This window comes from Balaenoptera physalus, assembly GCF_965194825.1.
Source record: "Balaenoptera physalus genome assembly, chromosome: 5".
Classification (NCBI taxonomy): Eukaryota; Metazoa; Chordata; class Mammalia; order Artiodactyla; family Balaenopteridae; genus Balaenoptera; species Balaenoptera physalus.
In genome coordinates, this window is record NC_138884.1 from 30,616,504 (window position 1) to 30,638,417 (window position 21,914).

General features: G+C 38.7%; 1 protein-coding gene and 1 long non-coding RNA gene across 5 annotated transcripts in view; both read left to right on the forward strand.

Annotated features, from left to right (window-relative positions):
- Positions 1–21,914, forward strand: part of LOC309661635 — a 300,338-nt gene that overhangs the window by 173,035 nt on the left and 105,389 nt on the right. The window lies entirely within an intron of this gene.
- HHIP (hedgehog interacting protein) overlaps positions 1–21,914 on the forward strand; it is a 94,016-nt gene that overhangs the window by 64,436 nt on the left and 7,666 nt on the right. For all 4 annotated transcript variants that reach the window (XM_082463387.1, XM_082463388.1, XM_082463389.1 and 1 more), the window contains exons 9-12: positions 1,050–1,173; positions 2,127–2,257; positions 5,696–5,777; positions 18,259–18,407. In XM_082463387.1, coding sequence (XP_082319513.1) covers positions 1,050–1,173; positions 2,127–2,257; positions 5,696–5,777; positions 18,259–18,407 — 486 coding nt within the window. The remainder of the gene's footprint in view (positions 1–1,049; positions 1,174–2,126; positions 2,258–5,695; positions 5,778–18,258; positions 18,408–21,914) is intronic.

Below are 21,914 nucleotides of genomic sequence, written 5' to 3' on the forward strand. Positions count from 1 at the left end.
TAGGCATTCTTATTGGCCACATTGTACAAATGAGGGAACTGAGACACAGAAAGGTTGACTGTCACACCACGTAAAGTGACAGGACCTAGATTTGAACCTGACTCCAGAGTTCATGACCTTAGTCTTTCAGTTACGCTGCCTCTCAGTATCCTGGTTATTTAAAACATATCTGTTCTACTTTTTATAATATCATATTCACCATAATCACATGGGGAGGGGGAAGGACTTTAGAATTACTGTCTTTCCACAGAAGCTTTTGCCTAAAATACTTCCTGTTGATAGTGACTTATTTAAGTACGTAATAAGTAATTTTCAGATTAATTTGCAGCTGACTTTGTATCTTTCCCATTGCAACTGGCATCCCTGTATTCAAGCACATAATGACATGCCTGGAAAGACTGAGATACATGTCTATCCACATGTAATTCTGAAGGAATGACTGAAATAGACTTTGTTAACCACATGACTCTATAAACAAAACTCTTAAAACATTTTAAATGAAGATATTACTTGACTAAGTGACAGTGTTTTAAAATATGCAACAAATGTGGTTTTGAAGACCTTTTATGTACCATACCTTTATTTTCTTTAAAGCTTGAACTTTTAAACATTTTATAAAATTTGAGGTCTGGCTCAGTTTACTAGGCATATGCAGAAGCATTTCTACAAAAAATTCAATATTAAAAAAATTAAGTATTTTTTTAAGTATTTTAGTTCTAAAGTCCATGATTTTGCAAAATATCCAGATTCTAATGTCATTGAAAATTTGATATGTCTTGGCAGTTATAATAACAACAAGCATTTGCAGAGCGTTTTATTTCATTCCGCTATGCATGGAAGCCCTTTACATTATATTTAATTACATTATATTTACGCAAAAGAGCTAATTATTTTCACTAAATATCTACAACAAGGAGCCATCTTACACATCATGGAACACATTTCAGAGTTAAAGTACATTACTGTAATAATTGTGGTGTGGCCTACATTACTTTTCCTTTATGAAAATACGTTTCATTTGATCTAATGTTATGTTTATTTATTTCCAGAAAGTGAGCCATCACTTTTAGAATTCAAGCCATTCAGTAATGGTCCTTTGGTTGGTGGATTTGTTTACCGAGGATGCCAGTCAGAAAGACTCTACGGAAGCTACGTGTTTGGAGATCGTAATGGGTAGGTTTCCTGATACCGTGGTTTGATAGATCAAATGACATATCCATTGATTATTGGGCACACCATCATAAAATATTCAAATGATTGCCTCCCTTTGGAAGTCAGGTGTGGGACACACATAAATATTATTATTTACTTTTAGTTCCACCATGTTTGGTGGGATAATTCAAGAACTTCCTAAAACATGCTTTTTAAACATACTTGATCCAATTCATAAAATAATTTTTAAGAGCAGAGAGGTCTTCAGATAGACACTTCATATTATTTAGAGTCTTCCCTTCATCCTTAACATAAATTTACCATGATCATGAGTAAATTGAAAACTGTGGTTTTACATGAGTTGTATAAATATTTTAAAAATTATCTGGAAGGCTAAGAATTTTTGCTTTTGCCAAACTTTTGGGACTTTTGGCAACAGACCTTAATTTGTCTCTATTCATAGGAATGCTACAAAATTGAATTTTAGCCTAAAGATTAGAGGTCACATTGTGGATAATTATAAGAAACTCTGTGATGAAACACAAAATAAGTATCTTGTTCCCCAAGTCACTGGCATTCAGGCATATGGCAGAGCTGATATGCTTGGTCGCTGAAAGGAACTAGAAAAGAGTACTGACCCCATGATCTTCCCCCATCCCTCTCTCTGATTAATAGCACAGCATGGAGTCTAGTCCTGGAGAGGAAGTATCATTCTCTGGATGAAGGGGAGGGCTTTTCTCAGACTCAGGTACTTTTAGTACCCCGCCTCCAAACCAAATATTATCTTAAGTACTTTCTCTTCACATGGGAATTTCAGCATATTCACACACATTATGGGCTATATTATTTTTCCCTTTAGAAGCCAGGTCTGTGGCACAACAATTATTTATTATGAGTTTTATTTTAAACATTTTATTGTGTTTTTTAGGCAAAAGCATATTTTCATCATAGGTTTCTGGTATGTTTTGTTGTAGGAATTTCTTAACCCTCCAGCAAAGTCCTGTGACCAAGCAATGGCAAGAAAAACCACTCTGTCTTGGCAACGGTGGTTCCTGTAGAGGTTACTTTTCAGGTCACATTTTGGGATTTGGAGAAGACGAATTAGGTACTGTACAAACTATTTCTGTTAAGTTCCCTTCTCAATCTTTGCCCAAGAGGCTCTGTTCTGCTCTGAAAAATCAGTATAACGATCTCATCCTCCATTTGTTGGAAATGTAATCTACAGCAAAGATGACCAATTCAGTATTCTCTTCCAATAAACTTTCTCTGGGGGTCTTTAAATCTTATTCCCCCCGCCCAGAAATATGAAAGTAATAAAGCAGAAGAATGGGAGTCAGGAACAAAAGAGAATTTTTGAGTTTTGAAGACAGAGAAAATTTTAAATGTCTACTGATATTTTTGATGCAGCTGAGTCATTTGTTTATATTCTCTATCTGAACCTTTGCACTTATCCATGTCTCTTGGAATAAATTAAAATTTGTTGTAATCTGAATCTCACTTTATCTCTTATTTTTTTGCCCATCGAGGCATGAAATTTGTGCAAGATAATCTGACTTTGTAGATCTGCTTTCCAACAGAATGGAAATTATCTTCTCATTGATAATCTCCGGGATAACATACAATTTATTTGTTGGTATGTTATCAAACTGTATGCAGCTTAACAAGCAAAAAGAAGTTGATATTGGAATGTTACCAATCAAAGGGTGAAGTGCTACCAATTTTAAATTTCAGAGATAAATGTAGTTTTCATAATGATTCCCTTTAAAGAATAATATCCAAATAAACTATGGCTACCATGCTCCTTTAGCCTTGGAGATAAATTTCTAGGTATTAAGAAAGAAAAGTTGTGTTTCTTTCTAAATCAGGATTATTAATAATTTTTAAATTTTTAAAATAAATTTATTTATTTATTTATATTTTTGGCTGTGTTGGGTCTTTGTTACTGCATGTGGGCTTTCTCTAGTTGTGGCGAGCAGGGGCTACTCTCCGTTGCGGTGTGCGGGCTTCTCATTGCGGTGGCTTCTCTTGTTGCGGACCATGGGCTCTAGGCTCGCAGGCTCAGTAGTTGTGGCTTGCGGGCTCTAGAGCGCAGGCTCAGTAGTTGTGGTGCACAGGCTTAGTAGCTCCGCGGAATGTGGCATTTTCCCGGACCAGGGCTCGAACTCGTGTCCCCTGCACTGGCAGGCAGATTCTTAACCACTGCACCACCAGGGAAGTCCCTAAATCAGAATTATTTACTTTAAACACGCAGATTTGGTTTTCCTACATCAAACAGAGAATTCATCAGAAACACATCCATGCCATTCACTTAGGTTACCAAGGGACTCAGACGAGTTTCCTGAAACACAACGCACAGATTTCAAAGCCGCAGGAATATAAGGATTCAAAGAAGAGAAGTCCAATCTATCTTTTTCTTGTTCTAGCATTGAGAGTATCTTGCATTCAATTTTCCCTTGAAATTCTCCTACCCCATTCAAATGAACCAGAAAGATACCTTTTCTCGCTTAAATCTTCTGTAATTGTAATTTAAACGTCATTGGCAAACTCTGATTTTAAAATATAAATTAGGATCACATTGTTTGTGGCAGAGTTAGAGATGAGTATTTAGAATCATGTTGATGAATCATTTTGATTTCCCCAGACCTTACTGCCAGTGACTCACCATCATTCATCCTATTACCATCACCCCCATTAAAATATCCAAATATCTGTCCACACTTAATACAGTGCTGGGAGGAGAACCAAGAAATGAAGCATATACAGTTCTTACTGTCCAAAAGCAACAACATAGTGTATATTTCATAATTAAAAATAAATATACTTGCACTCTTTAATGCAAACCTCTTTGGTTTTTAATTAAGAGTCATATAAGAAAGTGAGTTAGAGTTTTCATTTCTTAAAACAAAAAGTGTTGAGAGTCTTTTTTCTATGTGTGTGTGTGTGTGTTTTTAACTATAAAATTAGGATGGGTTTGTTGTAAGGACTAAATGCGGTAAACTACATAAAGTACTTGAAATAAATATGATTTTTTTTTACTTAAATTCCTTTGTTTTTTAACATCATTTTTATTTTTTCTGTTGTGTCTGTGTTTTTAATGTAAATCCCATAACATCCTTTCCAGAAGTGAGAAAGCAGTAGGGTGTGCTTAATACACAATAATAAAGTAGAAAAGAGAAATATAGACTAAATCAAGACCTATTTCATGAATGAGAATCAAATATAAATTTTAAAGCCTTATAAACATATAATCATAAATACAGCTTCTAATTCCCTATTCATGTGATCAGTTCTATATATTGAATTATATGGAAGGAGTGGTAATAAACGAGAGTGGTTCTCTCCTAAGAGGGTACTCCATCTGTTGTAGTTCATTTTCAGGAACACAGCCTGGCGTCAGGAATCAGAGACATGGAGCTGGGATTGAGCACAAGGGTCTCTCTCTCTCTCCCCCCAGCTATTTATTTTAATGTATTTTGTTTAAAAAGCTAAAACTTAAAAAGGAGTACCCAATGCCATCTGGCCTCAAATTATCAATTAACAGTAACAACTTGGTAACCAAACCTTTGAATCTTGGGTGGAATAAATCAAGATAAAACTTGCCATTCCACACTCATTCTACAGCTATTTATTGAGCACCTATTCTGTGCAAAGCTCTGTTCTAGGAGTTGGGGATACAGGAGCAGATAAAGAGATAACAATCTAAACTGTTTTCATGAAGTTTACATCCTAAAGGAGGACAATAAACATAATTTTTAAAAAAATATATTGTACATTAGTTGGTAATAAGTGCTTAGGAGGAAAATCTAGTTGTAAAGAGGGATAGAGATGGCTAGGAGTTGGGACAAGTGTACTTTTAAATAGAACAGTCAAGAAAGATGATACCTAAGCACAGACCTGAAAGGGGAACAATGCATCTAGTGGTGGTCTACTGACAGGAGCCTGAGGTAGGACCTGGGACAGATGCTGAGGCAGGACAAGCCTGGGACACCAGGGGCCTGAGACAGGAGGCTGGGACAGGAACCTGCTTTGCATGTCCAGAGTCAGGAGGTGAGGCTAGACACATTGCAGATGGGGTCAGAGCAGTAAGGGGGGGACATTGTAGGCCACTGTCAGGGCTTACCTTTGCTGGGAGAGAGATTAGATGCCATTGGAGGGTATTGAAACAGAGGAGTGCGATCCAATTTATATGACCTAACTTGCCTTTTAAGGAATCCCTGTGGCTGGTATGTTGAGAATAAACATAGAAGAATAAGAGTAGGAGCAGGGAGATCAGTTTAGGAGGCTGTTGCCATCTTCCAGGTGAGCGATTAATATCTGCTCGCACTGGAGTAATAGTGAGATGTGGGGAGAAGCGACCAGAATTTGGATGCACTCAGGCAAGTGATCTTCTGAGGATGTATGAGTATATAATATGTGTATATACATACACACACCTACATACACATACATATATACATACATATTATATATATATAATAATCTGCTAGGCAAGGTAAGGCTTTGTAATACTGTGAATTAACTTTTTGTATTTCTCTCTTCATAGGTGAAGTTTACGTTCTATCAAGTAGTAAAAGTATGACCCAGACTCACAATGGAAAACTCTACAAAATTGTAGATCCCAAAAGGTGAGGTTTTTTTTTTTTTAATATTCCGTTAAGTCAAGTAATATTCTCTTAGTTATTCCAGTGCCTTCAAATTAGTGATGGAATTGCAATTAGCCCTCAACAAAGATGAACATTTCCGCCCTGTCCGTCTGCTAAGTGCTCTCCTGAGAGACCCTCAGTTCCAGTCTCTGAGGCCTAGATTTGAACACCCTGAACTTTAAAGGCCTTATTTCGATCACGTTCATGGCATCTCTGTGGTCATCTGAAAGCAGCAATATATTTGTGGAATCAGGGTCCTCAGTTAAATGTCCCAGGAGGACCCTGATGAATGAGGCAGCGGCTTCCGCTCTCTTGTTGGAAGCAATAAACCCTCCTTTCCTTTCGAGAAAACCAGGAACATTCTGGCAGACCTCAGTATGCTTAGTATGACTTTTGTTAGGTAATCAGGATAAGTTATTTCGGCAGCTCAACGTTGGAGCCTCATTTTATAACTGGATGCTCACAGCTGTGACTCAACAAATGAAAACTGAAGAAATATTTTGTTATTTATTTCAGCAAAAGGAAGATGTGAATGTTTTAATCCTTTAGAGAATATAATTATCCCTCTCCTGCTCTTCTCTACCCACCCACCCAACTTCAACACACACACAACTTTCAAATTATCGTGAGTCATCATTAGTCAGTTGTTAATTTCATGGATAAAATCAGAACTCTCGGAAGCTGCTAAAATTATCTACTGTCAAATAGTTATTAGCCATAATTTTAGAAACAATTATTATAGGACTTCAGTATCCTCACAAATACGACTACTGTGGAACGCCAGTAGTAGTCAGAGCCTAGCTTCGCCGTGCTGTGAATTTCTAATTCTTTCTATGCTAACTTAGCTTCATGAGCCCATCTGCAAATTTCAAGTCCCTTTTAGGAGAAAAAATTCCAATAATCTGAAAAGTTTACTAAGAGCATTCATTTAATTCCACTTTAAAAATATTTGTAGGTTATAAATTGTGTATGTTTTTCTGAAAAATTCACTAACAAAAGGAGATTCTTGTCCTTTTTCCGTATCCTAAAACACTATCTTTCCTGAGAAAAATATAGGTTGACATTGGTGCTGCAGAACAGAAAGAGACCAAAAATGGTCTCTCTATGATAGAAGGCATCACATACACCCATCTATCACACAGTGATAATGACAGCTTTCCTTCTCTATTTAACAGTACACATTTTCTTTCACAGTAAGAGAAGTACCCATCTACACACTGTAAGGGTTCTTTTCTTCCTTGAGTGTGAAACCAGTGTCCTTCTGTGAGAAGCAAAGTAATGAATGAAAAAAAAAAAAATCAGACACTTCGGTGATTGTTGAAGGTGGCAATATTAAGAACAAAAATCAAACCAGTGTTAATTCATAAAATAGCATTCTAACGATTCAGAATGAGGTCTACAGATTTCACTCAGATCTAATGCCATTAGTTTCAAAATAGCCATTGTTATTTCATTATATTTGTCAAAGTTGATGTGCTTTTGCAAGCTTTCTGGTAGTGTTATTATTAATTCTCGCTGCTTCTCACAGAAATGTTTCTCTCTTCCTCTGGATTGTTTAGTCTGTTGGTGGTGAGTTGAGGTGAATTTTACACCTTCAGTCCATTATTAGTGTCTAATTACCAGGGCTGCCATGAGGGACCTTGGCTTTGTGATCATGGGGCCTCCTCTCGTAGGGTGGTCTCAGAGTGACATACCTGAAAGGCCTGACTTCTCATTATGGTGCCTGTTTCTGGTGAGTCGTGTCATGCGTGCGGCCAGGGTTAAGATGTGTGTTTGGTTTTCAGAAGGTGGGGGGATTAACAGAGTCCCAGAGACACAGTCCTTGTACACAGGCCCAGGCATACATTTCAAAATTAAACTGACTATAAGAAAACAAATGTTTTCATAAACATTCGTTGGGAGCCTCATGCTGTTTCGATTTGGATGCCAACGTTTGTTATTATAGTAGTTCTTCCCAGATGAGTGGAAGTTCTATATAAGCAGACACTTTTTAGTATATGTGAACGGGATTATTTTGGAAACACGAGCTAATTACTAACCTAGCTGTGTTCAGGATGTCTGCTTCAGAGCACAACGGTTTTCCTAAAATGTTTGAGGGAGAAATTGAAGAAAGAGCCTCATCAACGGAAAAAAATAATACACAGGCATTTCTTGTTACATCAAAAAACCTAACTCAAATTAAAATCTTAGATTAACTGTATTCTTGTGGAAGAGCCCCAGACTTGTTAGAATAATGTTTTCAGAATGAATTTCAAACATTCAGTTGACTCATGACTCTAAAAGAGAATAACTACAAATCATAAAATTTTTATATTCTGTATGATGTATCGTGGAAGTTACATTCCTCCACACCATAAGATTTACGTTTTTTCTCTTTTTTCTTACACACACACACTCACATATAAGAAAAATGAGGGAGTTGTGAAACCATATGTAATATTCTTTGGTCATTTTGACAAAGGCAGACGAGGTCCCAGCATGACCAGCTCAGTCTGTAAGGGCAATGTGGTCTCAGGCTATATGTTACATAATCATTTACATAAGTTTAAAATCATTTACGGTGGGCATCCTTCTCAGAAAAGGATGGCAAGGTAACCTGTTATAAAAAACGAATGCTATTGTTTGCAATCAAAGAAACGAAAATTCTATGAGACTACAACCAGCTTTCTCTATGGCTTCACGAGAACTCAGGAGTTTTTAAAGGAAAAGCGGAAAAGGGAGGAATTTTGCCTCCCTGTTAGAACAGGGATACCTTCAGAAGTGGAAGAGTCTCATTTCGTGGCAGAGTGGAGTTAGAGGCGAAATCAGTACAGTCAATCACTCAGCTTGCTGGGTCCCCCAAAGCCTCAAGTACTGGGTTCTGTATGCCCTGGTCTGGGATGTTCCTTCAGCCAGCAGATGTCAAGGCATTGAGGACAAGATCTGGACACTCATTTCAGTCTCACTTAGTAGAGCCATCTGAAGCCTGTCAAGATGAGGAAGTCTATCCTGGCAGGATAGGCAGTCAAATGGTCTTGTCTCGGAATTTTCCTTAGTGTGGTTGCTGCATTGTGTCACCACACTGTGCTCCTTCGCCTGTCAGTAAAGAACAGGTAACCCTTCTGCCTCTGCTTCATTTCTGTAGAGCGCTGTGAAGATAATTAAATAATGTATTTAAAGCAGATGCAATTCTTTGGTACCATTGGTGTTCATCCCATGCATTCAAGAATTATTTTCAGGTGATCTCTCAACTTTTGAGGTAGTGTTAGTTTCAAAATTGGGGTCAAGGTGTCCACGGAGTTTTAAAGAGCCCTGAGTACCTAGTTTTCGAATATCCAAGTCATGTCTTAGAGGCTTGCTCTTTGTTAAATCTTTTCAGAATCACACAAAAGCTCCTGAGGGGTGGAGATGAAAGAATTCTAACAGAGTGTTTGTTTTTTTTTTTAAAGGAATTCCTTTATTTTTATCATTTATTTATTTATTTATTTATTTAGCTGTGTTGGGTCTTCGTTTCTGTGCGAGGGCTTTCTCTAGTTGCGGCAAGCGGGGGCCACTCTTCATCGCGGTGCGCGGGCCTCTCACTATCGCGGCCTCTCTTGTTGCGGAGCACAGGCTCCAGACACGCAGGCTCAGTAGTTGTGGCTCACGGGCCTAGTTGCTCCGCGGCATGTGGGATCTTCCCAGACCAGGGCTCGAACCCGCGTCCCCTGCATTGGCAGGCAGACTCTCAACCACTGCGCCACCAGGGAAGCCCCTCTAATAGAGTTTTGAACTTTCCAAGCTTTAGTTTTATAGAACACAAATATTTTCACACTATTGAAAAAGACTCTTTAGTTTTTGTTTCAGATGGACTTAAACTAAATGACCTTTTCTGACCTGGAAATGTTTCCAGGGTTATTTCTCCAGGAATTCGTAAAATAAAATCATTCTTAAACATATCAGTTTAATTCCTGTGTACCCAGTCTTACTCTATTTTAACATGTTGCTTATCTGTTAAGCCCCCTAAGTCACACAACCCATTCCCTTAAGAGGTCTATAAATTAAGAGTGCAAATTCCCAGCTTCAGAGGTCATTTTGCAGAAATGTCCTGTCCCCAGACTCTTGTGTGACCAACATCAAAAAACTGCCCTCCTGTCTCCTCCCTGCCCCTCCCTGTCATGACCCCACTTACTGCTCTTTGTTTATTTATTTATTTATTTATTTAATATCTTCATCCTACTCCTTAGTCTACTGGATGCTGAAGAGTGCTTTTTTTTTTTTTTCTTCACAAAAATCACTTCATGAGAGGAAATTGGTTCTGTTTATCCTTCGCATATGTCTCAGGGAGCCGGCAGGCCGCTCTGCCATCCTAAAGAAAGCCATGCATAATGGAGAAGGTTTAGCCCAATAAGCCAGTCTAGTCCCAATTCATCAGTCAAAGTTTTATGCAAGTGGCCTCCCTAGGTTGATAAATCCCCATGGTGCCTGTTGACCCAGCTGCCAAGTCCTCTTGCTGCAGGCGGTGTTTTCATGGCCACCCTGACAGTAATACAAACTGTTTAGCAGCTCCATTGACCTTTCAGCTATTAACAGGGACACAGGCTCGACGAGGGACTAGTTTTCAAACATGACAGAATTTCTTAACACTAGAGGTCATGAACAAGTATATGCCCTATAAAAATTCATTCAGCATGGTGGATTTGAAGTCTAAAGGACAAGGAAGCATGGTCCACATTTTTGCTATAATTTTTCTACATTTCCAATAACTAAAAAGGGTATACACTTAGGTGCCAGCTTATATTTTATTCTTAATACGCTATAGTTTACGTGGTGGTGCACAATATTTTTAGTGAACAAATCCTTCCTATGCTGTCAGATACCATCTGAAATTTTAAAGATATATGGCAAAAGAATGAGACAAGATCAAAAAGTCAAAACTTCTAACGACTGGATGAGCCTGCATGCATAATATATGGTAATGGCCTAAGTGTAACTGGAATTTTATTCATACTTTACCAAGATTTGTGTGTTTCTGTATATACGCACACAAACACACTTAAACATACTCAGGTATTCCGTACAAGGCTATGTAGAGCCACCACCTATTTCAAAATATACACAAAATATTATACCATAATTTATGAAAAAATTTTCTCTAAACGACCATGCTATTTTAAAAGTCTATACTATAAAGCTTCTCATGTTTATATCCTATTTTCTGAAGATGTGACATATGACCACAGCATTCAAGGGAATTTTCTGCTTTATACTAATTATAGTCTTTCTTAAATTATCAATTTTAAATGTTGGAATATCAGTTCCTAGAGTAATTGTACAGACTGCTATGAAAACTTGATTGAATTGCCACTTACAAATGGCATTTGTTAAAAAGGCATAAAATGGAGAATATGAATAATTAAAAATATATTCTTCAAAAAGAGCCTCATTTGTTAAGAGCCTCTTAAAAACATTTCTTTTCAATACCCATGTTTCTCCCCCACCTGGGACAGTGGTGGAAATCTGATATTATTAGAACTTCTGAATATCTTCTACTTTTATTGTGACAGTGTATCATCAGATGTTACAGTTCTCGAGATAAAGGCAGATTTAATCTTGCATAAAACAGCCACACAAATTTGCAAAAAGATGGTTTCTAGAGGAAGATATACTTTTTAAAGAAAAAAAAAAAACTACCTTAGCATCATTTTTTTACTAATTCATTTTAGTTGAGCTAAAAAAATCTGTTGCTTAAATGACTCGTTCTTGTCAACACTGACAAATGAATCAAAAGGTGTAACATCAAAATTTGGGAATCTGTCATCCTAATAGTCTTCAAAGAGAATTTAAACTGACATTTTTGTGCTATTTTAAAGGACAGAAAATCATTTCAAATTTTACTTCCCATTTAGTGATATTTAAAATTTCTGCCTTCATAGAATATAAAATTAAACACTAGTAGATCCAGTTTTTTAAGTGGGAAAAAGATTTATTTTTTAGATGGTTTCTAAAAGAAAAATACTATAGGCTTTAAGTCTTTTGAATTATGTTGGAATCAAAGTGTTACTTAAAATGTCTATTTTCCCAGTCGCAGACATTTCTTATTTAGTGTCTAACATTTTTATCAATTATGGCTTATGAATCAAGTTTTTAAGTTAAAAGAAATTGGTTTTGGATGTAAACTTCTGAACAGAATGTGGTTCCTTCTTTATATTAGGAAGCAATGGCATTGGCTTTTTATTGTACCCTAATTTTATTTTTCTATCATATCAAAGTACAGTTATACAAGATTAAGTCATGAGATTTAATCAGTCTGCAGGTATCTTTGGCTTGTCTCCTGGGTTCAAGATATTGTATTATGTGCTATGGAGGGAGAATATACATGAGAATTTAGTCCTTTCCTCTAAGGAGCTTATTTTTATCTTAAATCAGGAGATTGCACACATCACCTAAAACATGAACAATATTATCTGAGATAAATATTGCCACTTCGGGACAACAAAATTATGCCAGAACATTGTACATTACAAATTGCCAGATAATGGTCCAGAAGGCGACGGGTAAAACTCACCATGAGTTGGCTTCTTGGCCCAGTCTGTTCTACCAGGGGGAACAAGGCCTCAGCCCGGCTGCTGTACAGGCAGAAGGAGTCTTCTCAGTTGACTGTTAAAATGAGAAATAAGTGCCCGCAATGAGTTTCCCTCCCCCAGGAGACATGGGTCCAGACATCCCTCCAGCTTTGCATGGCTCTCTGCAGGTTTCACTCCCTCCTGAGTTCAAAGCGTCACGTCCATCACCATTTTGGTTTTGTGTGCTTCAATCTCCCCCAGCTACTGCCGACCTGCTCCCTGGGCCGCCCTCTCCCAAGGTACCAAGTTTTATTTTTGCTAGTGCTTTAGTTACAAAGTGCATGGATCTCAAGGGGTCTGACCCAACTCTATTTTTCCCATAAGCCTTATTTTTAGTACGCGATTTTGTAGAATACATGATTTTTCAGGAACAAGTCCACTGAATTAAAGTGCAAATACCTATTTTTCTGATAATTGTAGTGGACCAGTTTCTGAATTAAGGACATTGCAAACATAATACAAGAAACACCTAAGGCAATTTAATAAAATTGGACTTTGTCCTTTTTTTCCCTAAAAGCAGACAACCTCATCATCCAGTTTCATTAGTCATTTCTCCTAGGTTTTCCTTTTAAGGCAGTACATAACTTTCCATTTCCTAATCTTCGCCTGGAAATATATAAACTGAGGTAAGCTGATAAAGTTGAATGAAGGCGAGCCACACACCCTTTTAGATACTTGTGTATAGTGGTAGTGATGTTTGGATAGGGAGATTAATAAGGCCTGAAACACAAGTGCCTAGCTCCCTTTTTCCTAAAAAGGACCAGTTGAGTAGAAAGCTGTGCTAGAAAAGAGTTCCAGATTATCTGGAATTAGCTGTATGAAAGCTATTTCATATCTTCGTCCATGTTCTGATCTTCTAAATTTGGGAATAACAAGGTTGGCCCCGTCTCGTGAGGATAAAGTTTAATATGAAATTACTGGGAAGTGTAAGTGGCTTCATTATCTGCTTTCATTCTGGTTGCATCTTTAACCATAGAACAAAATTGAGCAGGTATTTGTGAAAGTTCTAATACTTTCATTAACACTAGGCGGTCCAACTCACAGCTCCACCAAATTGCCACTGCCTTTGTCCTCTTTGAGTTTAGCACCTACTCAATCCCAAACTGCCGTATTAAAGCCAGTCGGCACTATTTCTGAGTGAGCATGTGCTCAGCATTTAAACCACAGACCTCAAAATGAAGGCAACCTTGGTCACAGAGAAAAGAGCCGAGGCCCAGCCCCACTGTTCAGCGCATTTCAGAACAGAGAAATGCAGTGGTTTGAGAAATAAGAGTACTGGCTTTCCCATTCTAAATTTGAATTCTAGAAATATACAGTACAAATTTAAAATGTTTAATATGACCATAATGTATATAAGTTCAGAGGTATTCTTGAATTTGTTTTCTTTTCCTTCACTTTATATATGTTACTGAGGACATATGTAAAAAGATTTTTCTAAGCAGCTTACATATGATATAATGTCAAAGAAGGCATTCCTTAAGAATGAAATGAAAGCAAGTAGCTCTTAATTTTTTGGTAAATCTCAAATGGTACTTGAAAAATATTCTTAGGAAATGTGTGCTGCTATCTCTACAGCCACGAAGTCCTGTGAGACGATATTGCGTGGTTACACAGAAGCAGATTCCATTTTCTCTGTTCTCCAACCTGGAATAGGATTGTATTATGAATGTATAAGATTCCTCAGAGCAAAATTGAATTTGTATGATGTATTATCGTTTTACCAGGTACTACAAAATGGTTATATGTAGTCAGAATCCAAAATTCTACTCCTCATGGGTAAACTGACCCTGCAAAGAGAAATGTCAACATGAGTAAGAAGCATTTAGCGAACATCCAGACTAAAGAAAATTATCCAGACTAAAAAAAAAAAAAGAAAAATTAGTTTGTGTGTTGACCTTGGAGAAAGGCACTAAACTGAATAATTTAAAAGATGACATAGCGCTAATACACTAGTGCTCATTCCTATGCCTCAAGCTATACAAATGGGAGAAATTTTCCATTGTCTTACTTTTTTTGAGGCAAAAGTGCTGAGTAATGGTTTTAGGAACACTGAGTGGTTATGGGTTATGGCTTGTATATCGAATGCTTACCGAGTGAGGAAATCCATGAAACCACAGAATCTGTGGTGGCACAGTAAGGCTGCCCCCTCGTGTAGAGGCCATACTCCATCCAATCACAAGATCCCAGGATATTCTGTACTTGGAAGCTCCTGACCACACTTATTCATGGCCCCATTAACCACTTTTGGCTGGGCATGGCCCTAATTAAGAAAGGGGCCTCTCAGACTTGAACAGGCCTGTGAGTCACTTGACAAACTGACTAAAGTGCAGATTCTGATTCTGTACATCTGGGGATGGCCTGAGAGTCTGCATTTCAGACGAACTCCTGCTGGGGCTGCTGCTCTGGGACCACACTGAGTGATGAGGATTTAGATTTATCAGTTTTTCCTACCTCATGACAATAGGAAAAAGCATGGAAGAAAAATCATTTTGCAAAGGTTACAGTTGCAAGGGAACACTTTTCCATGTGTCCCAATGTGACTGTGGATAAAGGAATAAGGGAATTCCCTGGTGGTGCAGTGGTTAGGACTCCAAGCTCTCACTGCTGAGGGCCTGGGTTCAATCCCTGGTTAGGGAACTAAGATCCCACAAGACAAAAAAAAAAAAAGAATAAGACAGTTCTTACATCACGTCCTTAGTCACCTCAAGCAGACTGTTGTCTATGAGAAGCTATAGAATTAGCACATCTTCTGAAATTTCCAATGAGTCAGGATTTTTATAAAAGAGTATTACTCATGATCGATGTACCTTGTTTTACAATAACATGAATTTAAAATCTGAACCCCTAACAAAAATTTCAGAATGAACCCCTTTACTTTTCATAAAGGACACAATAGATCGAGTTCTGCAACACTCACTCCAAAAGATCAGGCCTCCTAAGACAGAATTTATCCCTGTGCTTCCACACAAATGCACAGGAGACTTCTCATTTATCGATTGATTCATTCACTTATTAAGTATCATAAAATTAAAACCATTCTTTAATCCCACTACCCAGAGACATTCACTGTTGGCCTTAGCTATTCACAAAAAGTCATCACAGTATCATGTGCGTTATAAATTACTCAGGCTTCTCAACTTCCTCGTTTATTTCAGGAAAGTATCTAAAGCTTTATGCTGCTACACAGAACCAGCCAACGTAGGTTTCTAAGAGAATGTCTTACATTTCTGAAAACAGTGCTTTATATGTTAAAAAATGTTGGGCAGTTTTCTACACTATCCCTTTAGTGTTTCATTATCTGTCATGTGTAATCCACATGGTGTCTTCTCCTCTTTAGATTCATCTGCTCAGGCAGGAACCATATCATCAAGTAGCATGTGAGCTATGGGCCTGCCTTTTTTTTTTTTTTCCTAATTTATTTATTTATTTATTTATGGTTGTGTTGGGTCTTCGTTTCTGTGCAAGGACTTTCTCTAGTTGCGGCAAGTGGGGGCCACTCTTCATCGTGGTGCGCGAGCCTCTCACTATCGCGGCCTCTCTTGTTGCGGAGCACAGGCTCCAGACGCACAGGCTCAGTAATTGTGGCTCACGGGCCCAGTCGCTCCGTGGCATGTGGGATCTTTCCAGACCAGGGCTCGAACCCGTGTCCCCTGCATTGGCAGGCAGACTCTCAACCACTGCGCCACCAGGGAAGCCCCTGTGCCTGCCTTTTTTGCATTGCATATAACACATGACATATTCTTGACACACTCTGCTTCTGGGCCTCTTTTCTTGAATGAATCAGAAGGAGCGTGAACGAGTGAGTAACAAATAGAATTAGATAAACAGAATCTCAGTTACCTGTAAAATGGAAACAATACCTGTTTACCGGTTATCACTCAGTAAATGGTGATGGCCTGTGACTCAGAAGAACGTCATGGCTACTGAGAAACTGCTCTTCTGATGGTCACAAATGCCACCATCGTCTCACAAACAAAATAACAATTTTATATGAGGAAGAAATAGGCAGACTTGGGCTATTCAACAATAAGAAGGCCAAGGTCATGCCCTCACTTCCCTTGGCATATCTGTTTAACATCTTCTCCACCTTATCACACTGCCATTACTCTCAGAAAGACTCCCTTGGGGGCACATAGGAAATATTTGCTGGTGTGTTCTGAGTGAAAATATGGAATGCCTTAAGTAGCTTTCACATAAGTTGACCATTTCTAGATTTAAATAAGAGGTTGAATAGATTTAAGGGCGTTTTCTGAATTGTCACGTTAGTTGCAAAACAATACTTTCCTTTATTTTATTTTTTTCAGTTTTTATTTTATATTGGAGTATGGTTGATCAACAATGTTATGTTAGTTTCAGGTGTACAGCAAAGTGATTCAGTTATGCATATACGTGTATCTATTTTTTTTTCAAATTCTTTTCCTATTTATGTTATTTCAGGATATTGAGCAGAGTTCCGTGTGCTATACAGTAGGTCCTTGTTGGTTATCTGTTTCAAATATAGCAGTGTGTACATGTCAATCCCGAACAATGCTTTCAACAGAGAATGGGATCTTATTGGAGAGAGGAGCTAAAGAAGTCATTAGATATTTTAAATATGGTTTTGAGTCATTGTAGAAACAGCCTGAGGTCAGGCTCTAAATTATTATCACTGTTCGTATTGCTACAGGGGCATAACAAGATAACCTGTCTCAAGAAAACTGAGTCTGCAGGGCCTAATTATTTGCTTCTTTTGGAAAGCTGTATCATTTACCTCTGTGGTGGTTCTGACCTATAATTATCACCTTCTTTGTTATGGTACTTAAGGACTCCAACTGATTTGCCCATCCTCCTGGTGGTGATTTGACTGGTGATGAAGTGTTTACTTACATTCCTTCACTGAAAAGAGCTTTCTCACCACACTGAGGCACAGGTAGCAGTGACTGATAGCAAAGTACCACTGCACATTTCTTCCCAAAGATTAGGTAATGAGCAGGTGTGATCATGATTCCAGCGTGAAACAACTTGAAAGACAGCCTCTTATTCAAAAACATTAAGAACAATAACAACCGTCTTCTGAAGGCATCTTGGTCCCTCTCTAAATGATGGCAATCGTAGAGCAATTAAAACAAAGTTCTGTGACTTTTAACATGGCAGATAAGATGTTTTTGTTTGCTACTATTAGCATTCTTTTTCTTCATAGCGGGACAAAATCAGATTATAAAAATATATATACATATATACATGTATGTATATAAAATCTCTCTATGTAGATCATTCTTTGCATAAAGAGTTTAAACTTTGAGTCGGTAGTAAACACACGCATGTGTTATGATGTCCTTTTAAGAACAATCATTCTGGAAAAAGTATTTCAAAAGAAATGTAAAAATGAAATAAAAAATGATTCCCAAGCTTTTTAGGCTACAACTGTTCATTCTGATGCATGCCTTCAGCCTCGTGATGTTGCCAAATATGCCAATAACAAGTGAAACCTATGTCAGGTGCTATTCCTAAAAACTTTTGGAGTTTTGAGGGGGAAAAAAAAAAAAAAGCTTTAAAATATCTATTCATCTTTATTTTTTAAATTGTAATTGCTAGGAATTCTTAACTACCAAAATATTGATGTAACGTAATTACATTTTTAATCAATGAATTTTGATCATGATAAAGTTTCTTACCATGTTTGATCTGTTCCCTTTGGTTCAAAACTGGTTAGTTTGTTTCCTCATGGGTGTGTATTTTCTCCTCTTAGAAAGCTGTCGACCTTTCTGTCTGTGTGGCGTAAAAAGAAAGGTCTCTTTGGAAAGCAAGAGGCGTGCTTTGCAAGCTACGAAATCACTAGATTTCATTCCAATATTGATTTGCAACCGAAATGCACTCTTGACGGTTGTCTTTTGATGCAGACCTCTGATGCCTGAGGAATGCAGGGCCACGGTCCAGCCTGCCCAGACCCTGACCTCGGAGTGCTCCCGGCTCTGTCGGAACGGCTACTGCGCGCCCACAGGAAGGTGCTGCTGCAGTCCCGGATGGGAAGGGGACTGGTGCAGAGTCGGTTAGTGTTCCTTCTGCTTGGGGGGGATGGGGCCTGCAAGAACTTGACGTTAGTTACTTCTTCTAGATGACCTCGTGTTCCAAACTGTAGCCGTTTACAATAGTAATGCACGGTCTGTTTCTGAACTTGCACCTGAAACCGTTGCCATTTTCCTACTGGAAACAGTTCACGTATATAAGTTCATCATAAACATAATCGAGTTCTTTCACAAAGTCACACGTGAAAACAGCCCAACTAGATCATCCCTGTGGACTCTCAGTCCTGGGTTTGAGCTTTCACACCAGCCAATGACCTGGTGCTTGCAAAGCCCCTTTCCGAGTGCCAGCATTTTCCAGACACTCCGTAAAGGCCCTCCCTAAATTTGCTGCTTGCTTTCTTGCTGCAGCGTGCTAAAAACAGGGGTTTTCAGTGGGTGTTTTTATAGAAAAGGGGAAAATGCAGTTATCTAGAGGCATATAATGAGATTTTTTCCATTCTTTTTGCCACTGCCTTGTGGACCATCAGGTGGTGTGCAGCTGCTCAGAGAGCAAATGAGATTCAGTCCAAGGTTATTCTATCCTTTAACTTGCGACTTCCGCAGATACATGCAATCGCGTTTAAATTCTACTTGGTGTGAAGTAAGACAATTAGATTAATTTAGATACCTAGAGTTTAAGATGTGTATATTGAAAGTACATTTTCAACAACCACCATATACATATTACTTGCAGAAGATTTTGATCTCTGCTATTTCAAATATTAAAGTATCTCTTGCCAAAGAAAATTCAAGTCCCATATTAATATTTAACAGTATCTTTAATTCATAAATGCCTTCTTTCTTTATTCTAAACATGTATTTGTTTCAAAAAATTATAACCATACCTCGTTTACCTCATATATTGTCAAAATAAAGTAGACATTTAAAGTCACAGAGACAGTATCCATTTGAAGCTTAAATTGCTTCAGCACTAATAATATTACGTGATTGATTGATATCGTGGTTACATATCTAGGAAAAAGCCATCATAACTGAAACTCAGCAGAAATTAAGTAATTACATTATTTTTTAAAAATGCTTATATTCTATTGACCCATTCTGTCTCCTTTTTCATCAGTTGGCCAAAAAATGAGAAGCAGTGTTTAAATGCAATAATATTCTAATTCCTGATGATATATCTTCCCTCTGCTTCCTTCTATGCTTGACAATATCTATTCTCTCTGCTTTTACGTGGTGTGCATTCTGTCTTATTCCTTACTTATATTTTGCCTAACCTTTTAAGTCACCTCAAGTCATCAGATAACAAATATTTATTGAGTGCCTGCTAGTAACAGTATGTTAAACTGAGGGTAAACATAATTTTGAATATAGGCGGCTTAATACATACTATAATAGATATTAATAATGATATATGATATAAATGAAAGTTTATAAGCAGGGATCCCCAACCCCCAGACCACAGACTCGTACCGGTACCGGTCTGTGGCCTGTTAGGAACCGGGCCACACAGTAGGAGGTGAGCGGCAGGTGAGCAAGTGATGCTTCAACTGTATTTACAGCCTCTCCCCATCAATCGCATCACCACCTGAGCTCCGCCTCCTGTCAGATCAGCAGTGGTATTAGATTCTCATAGGAGCGTGAACCCTACTGTGAACTGCCCATGCGCGGGATCTAGGTTGTGCTTATGAGAATCTAATGCCTGATGATCTGAGGTGGAGCTGAGGCGGTGGTGCTAGTGCTGGGGAGCGGCTGCAAATACAGATTATCATTAGCAGAGAGGTTTGACTGCACAGAAACCATAATAAATCAGTTGCTTGCAGACTCATATCAAAACCCTATCAGTGAGTGGCAAGTGAAAACAAGCCCAGGGCTCCCACTGATTCTGCATTATGGTGAGTTGTATAATTATTTCATTATATATTATAATGTAATAATAATAGAAATAAAGTGCACAATAAATGTAATGCACTTGAATCATCCCGAAACCATCCCCCCACCCTGGTCCATGGAAAAACTGTCTTCCACGAAACTGGTCCCTGGTGCCAAAAAGGTTGGGGATGGCTGTCATACAGTACTTTAATCTTTCCACTAAATCAACTAAATACTTTGAATATATAAGAGAAACCAGAACCATTTTATTAAAGTAATATATTTGTGGTATTTTTGACCCAAGTAAGAACTTTTGACCCAAGTAAGAACTTTATTCATATACTCACATAGTTTGCTCATCTCCCACAAATTTAAAAGACTATTTTGGTCTTTTTTCTCCCTGTTCTTTCCCATATATCAGCCACAGACCCCTGGATTTTGATTAACGCCCTGGAAAAGGTTATAATAACTCTGTCCCCTAAAATTATAAGGACATGTATTCAAGGAACTTGATTCTGTCTACAGTGGCTGCACACCTCAGATTTATCCTATCAGTAAGAGACAATTAAGTTATAGACCCAATTTTATGTCTCCATCTCATTTTAGCAATAAATCTTTACATTCCCTACCTATATTATAGTGGTAAACATTCTTTTCTGAAGCAATCCTGCTCCGCAGAGCAGCCCTGTAAAGGATTGCTCAGAACGTCTTTCACTGGGGAACTGCACTGACCCCAAGAAGGGGCTTCAGGGTGTAATCAGAAAGGGGCATATGCACTACACCCCCTGGGAACAAGGAAAGGGAGGAATCCAAGGGAATCCACGTGGTGGATCCTCCCTCCAACCAAAATCAAAAACTGACCATTTCTTTTTTTTTTTTTTAACTCTAGTGTGTGTTTTTTTTTAATTAATTAATTTACTTATTTATTTTTGGCTGCGTTGGATCTTCGCTGCTGCAGGCGGGCCCTCTCCAGTTGCGGCAAGCGGGGGTCACTCCCTGCCGCGGTGCACGGGCCTCCCATCGCGGTGGCCTCTCCCGTTGCAGAGCACAGGCTCCAGGCACGCAGGCCTCTGCAGTTGTGGCACGTGGGCTTAGGCTTAGCAGCTGTGGCTCGCGGGCTCCAGAGTGCAGGCTCAGCAGCTGTGGCGCACGGGCCCAGCTGCTCCGCGGCATGTGGGATCCTCCCGGACCAGGGCTCGAACCCGTGCCCCCTGCATTGGCAGGCGGATTCTTAACCACTGCACCACCAGGGAAGCCCAAAAAACTGACCATTTCTTGATGTTACATTGACGATGCTCCAGCCACTGGGCCTTTCTCTCTGGCCGCGCCCTTCCCACTGTGAGGTCCTACCCCAGAGAGATGGAAACAGAGCGGTACTTGACAGGCCCTGTGTTGGAGATGCCCTAGGGAAGCAGAGGTTTTAAAGAACTGAAATCCTCGTTTTACATAAAGTCAGTTCTGCAAGGGATTGAAATTGTTTCCCATCATCTGGATGATCCGCTTCTCTCGAAATGTCCCCCACTGTCTGTTGCGTTCTGGCCCCCAAATAACTCGAAGTCTGAAAGCCTTCTTTCTTTGTACTTATTAACTTTGGGATCATTTTGGGACTGGCTTCCTCCTCCTTTCCCTCCATTCCCTGACTCGTCAGATATTTATTGGCC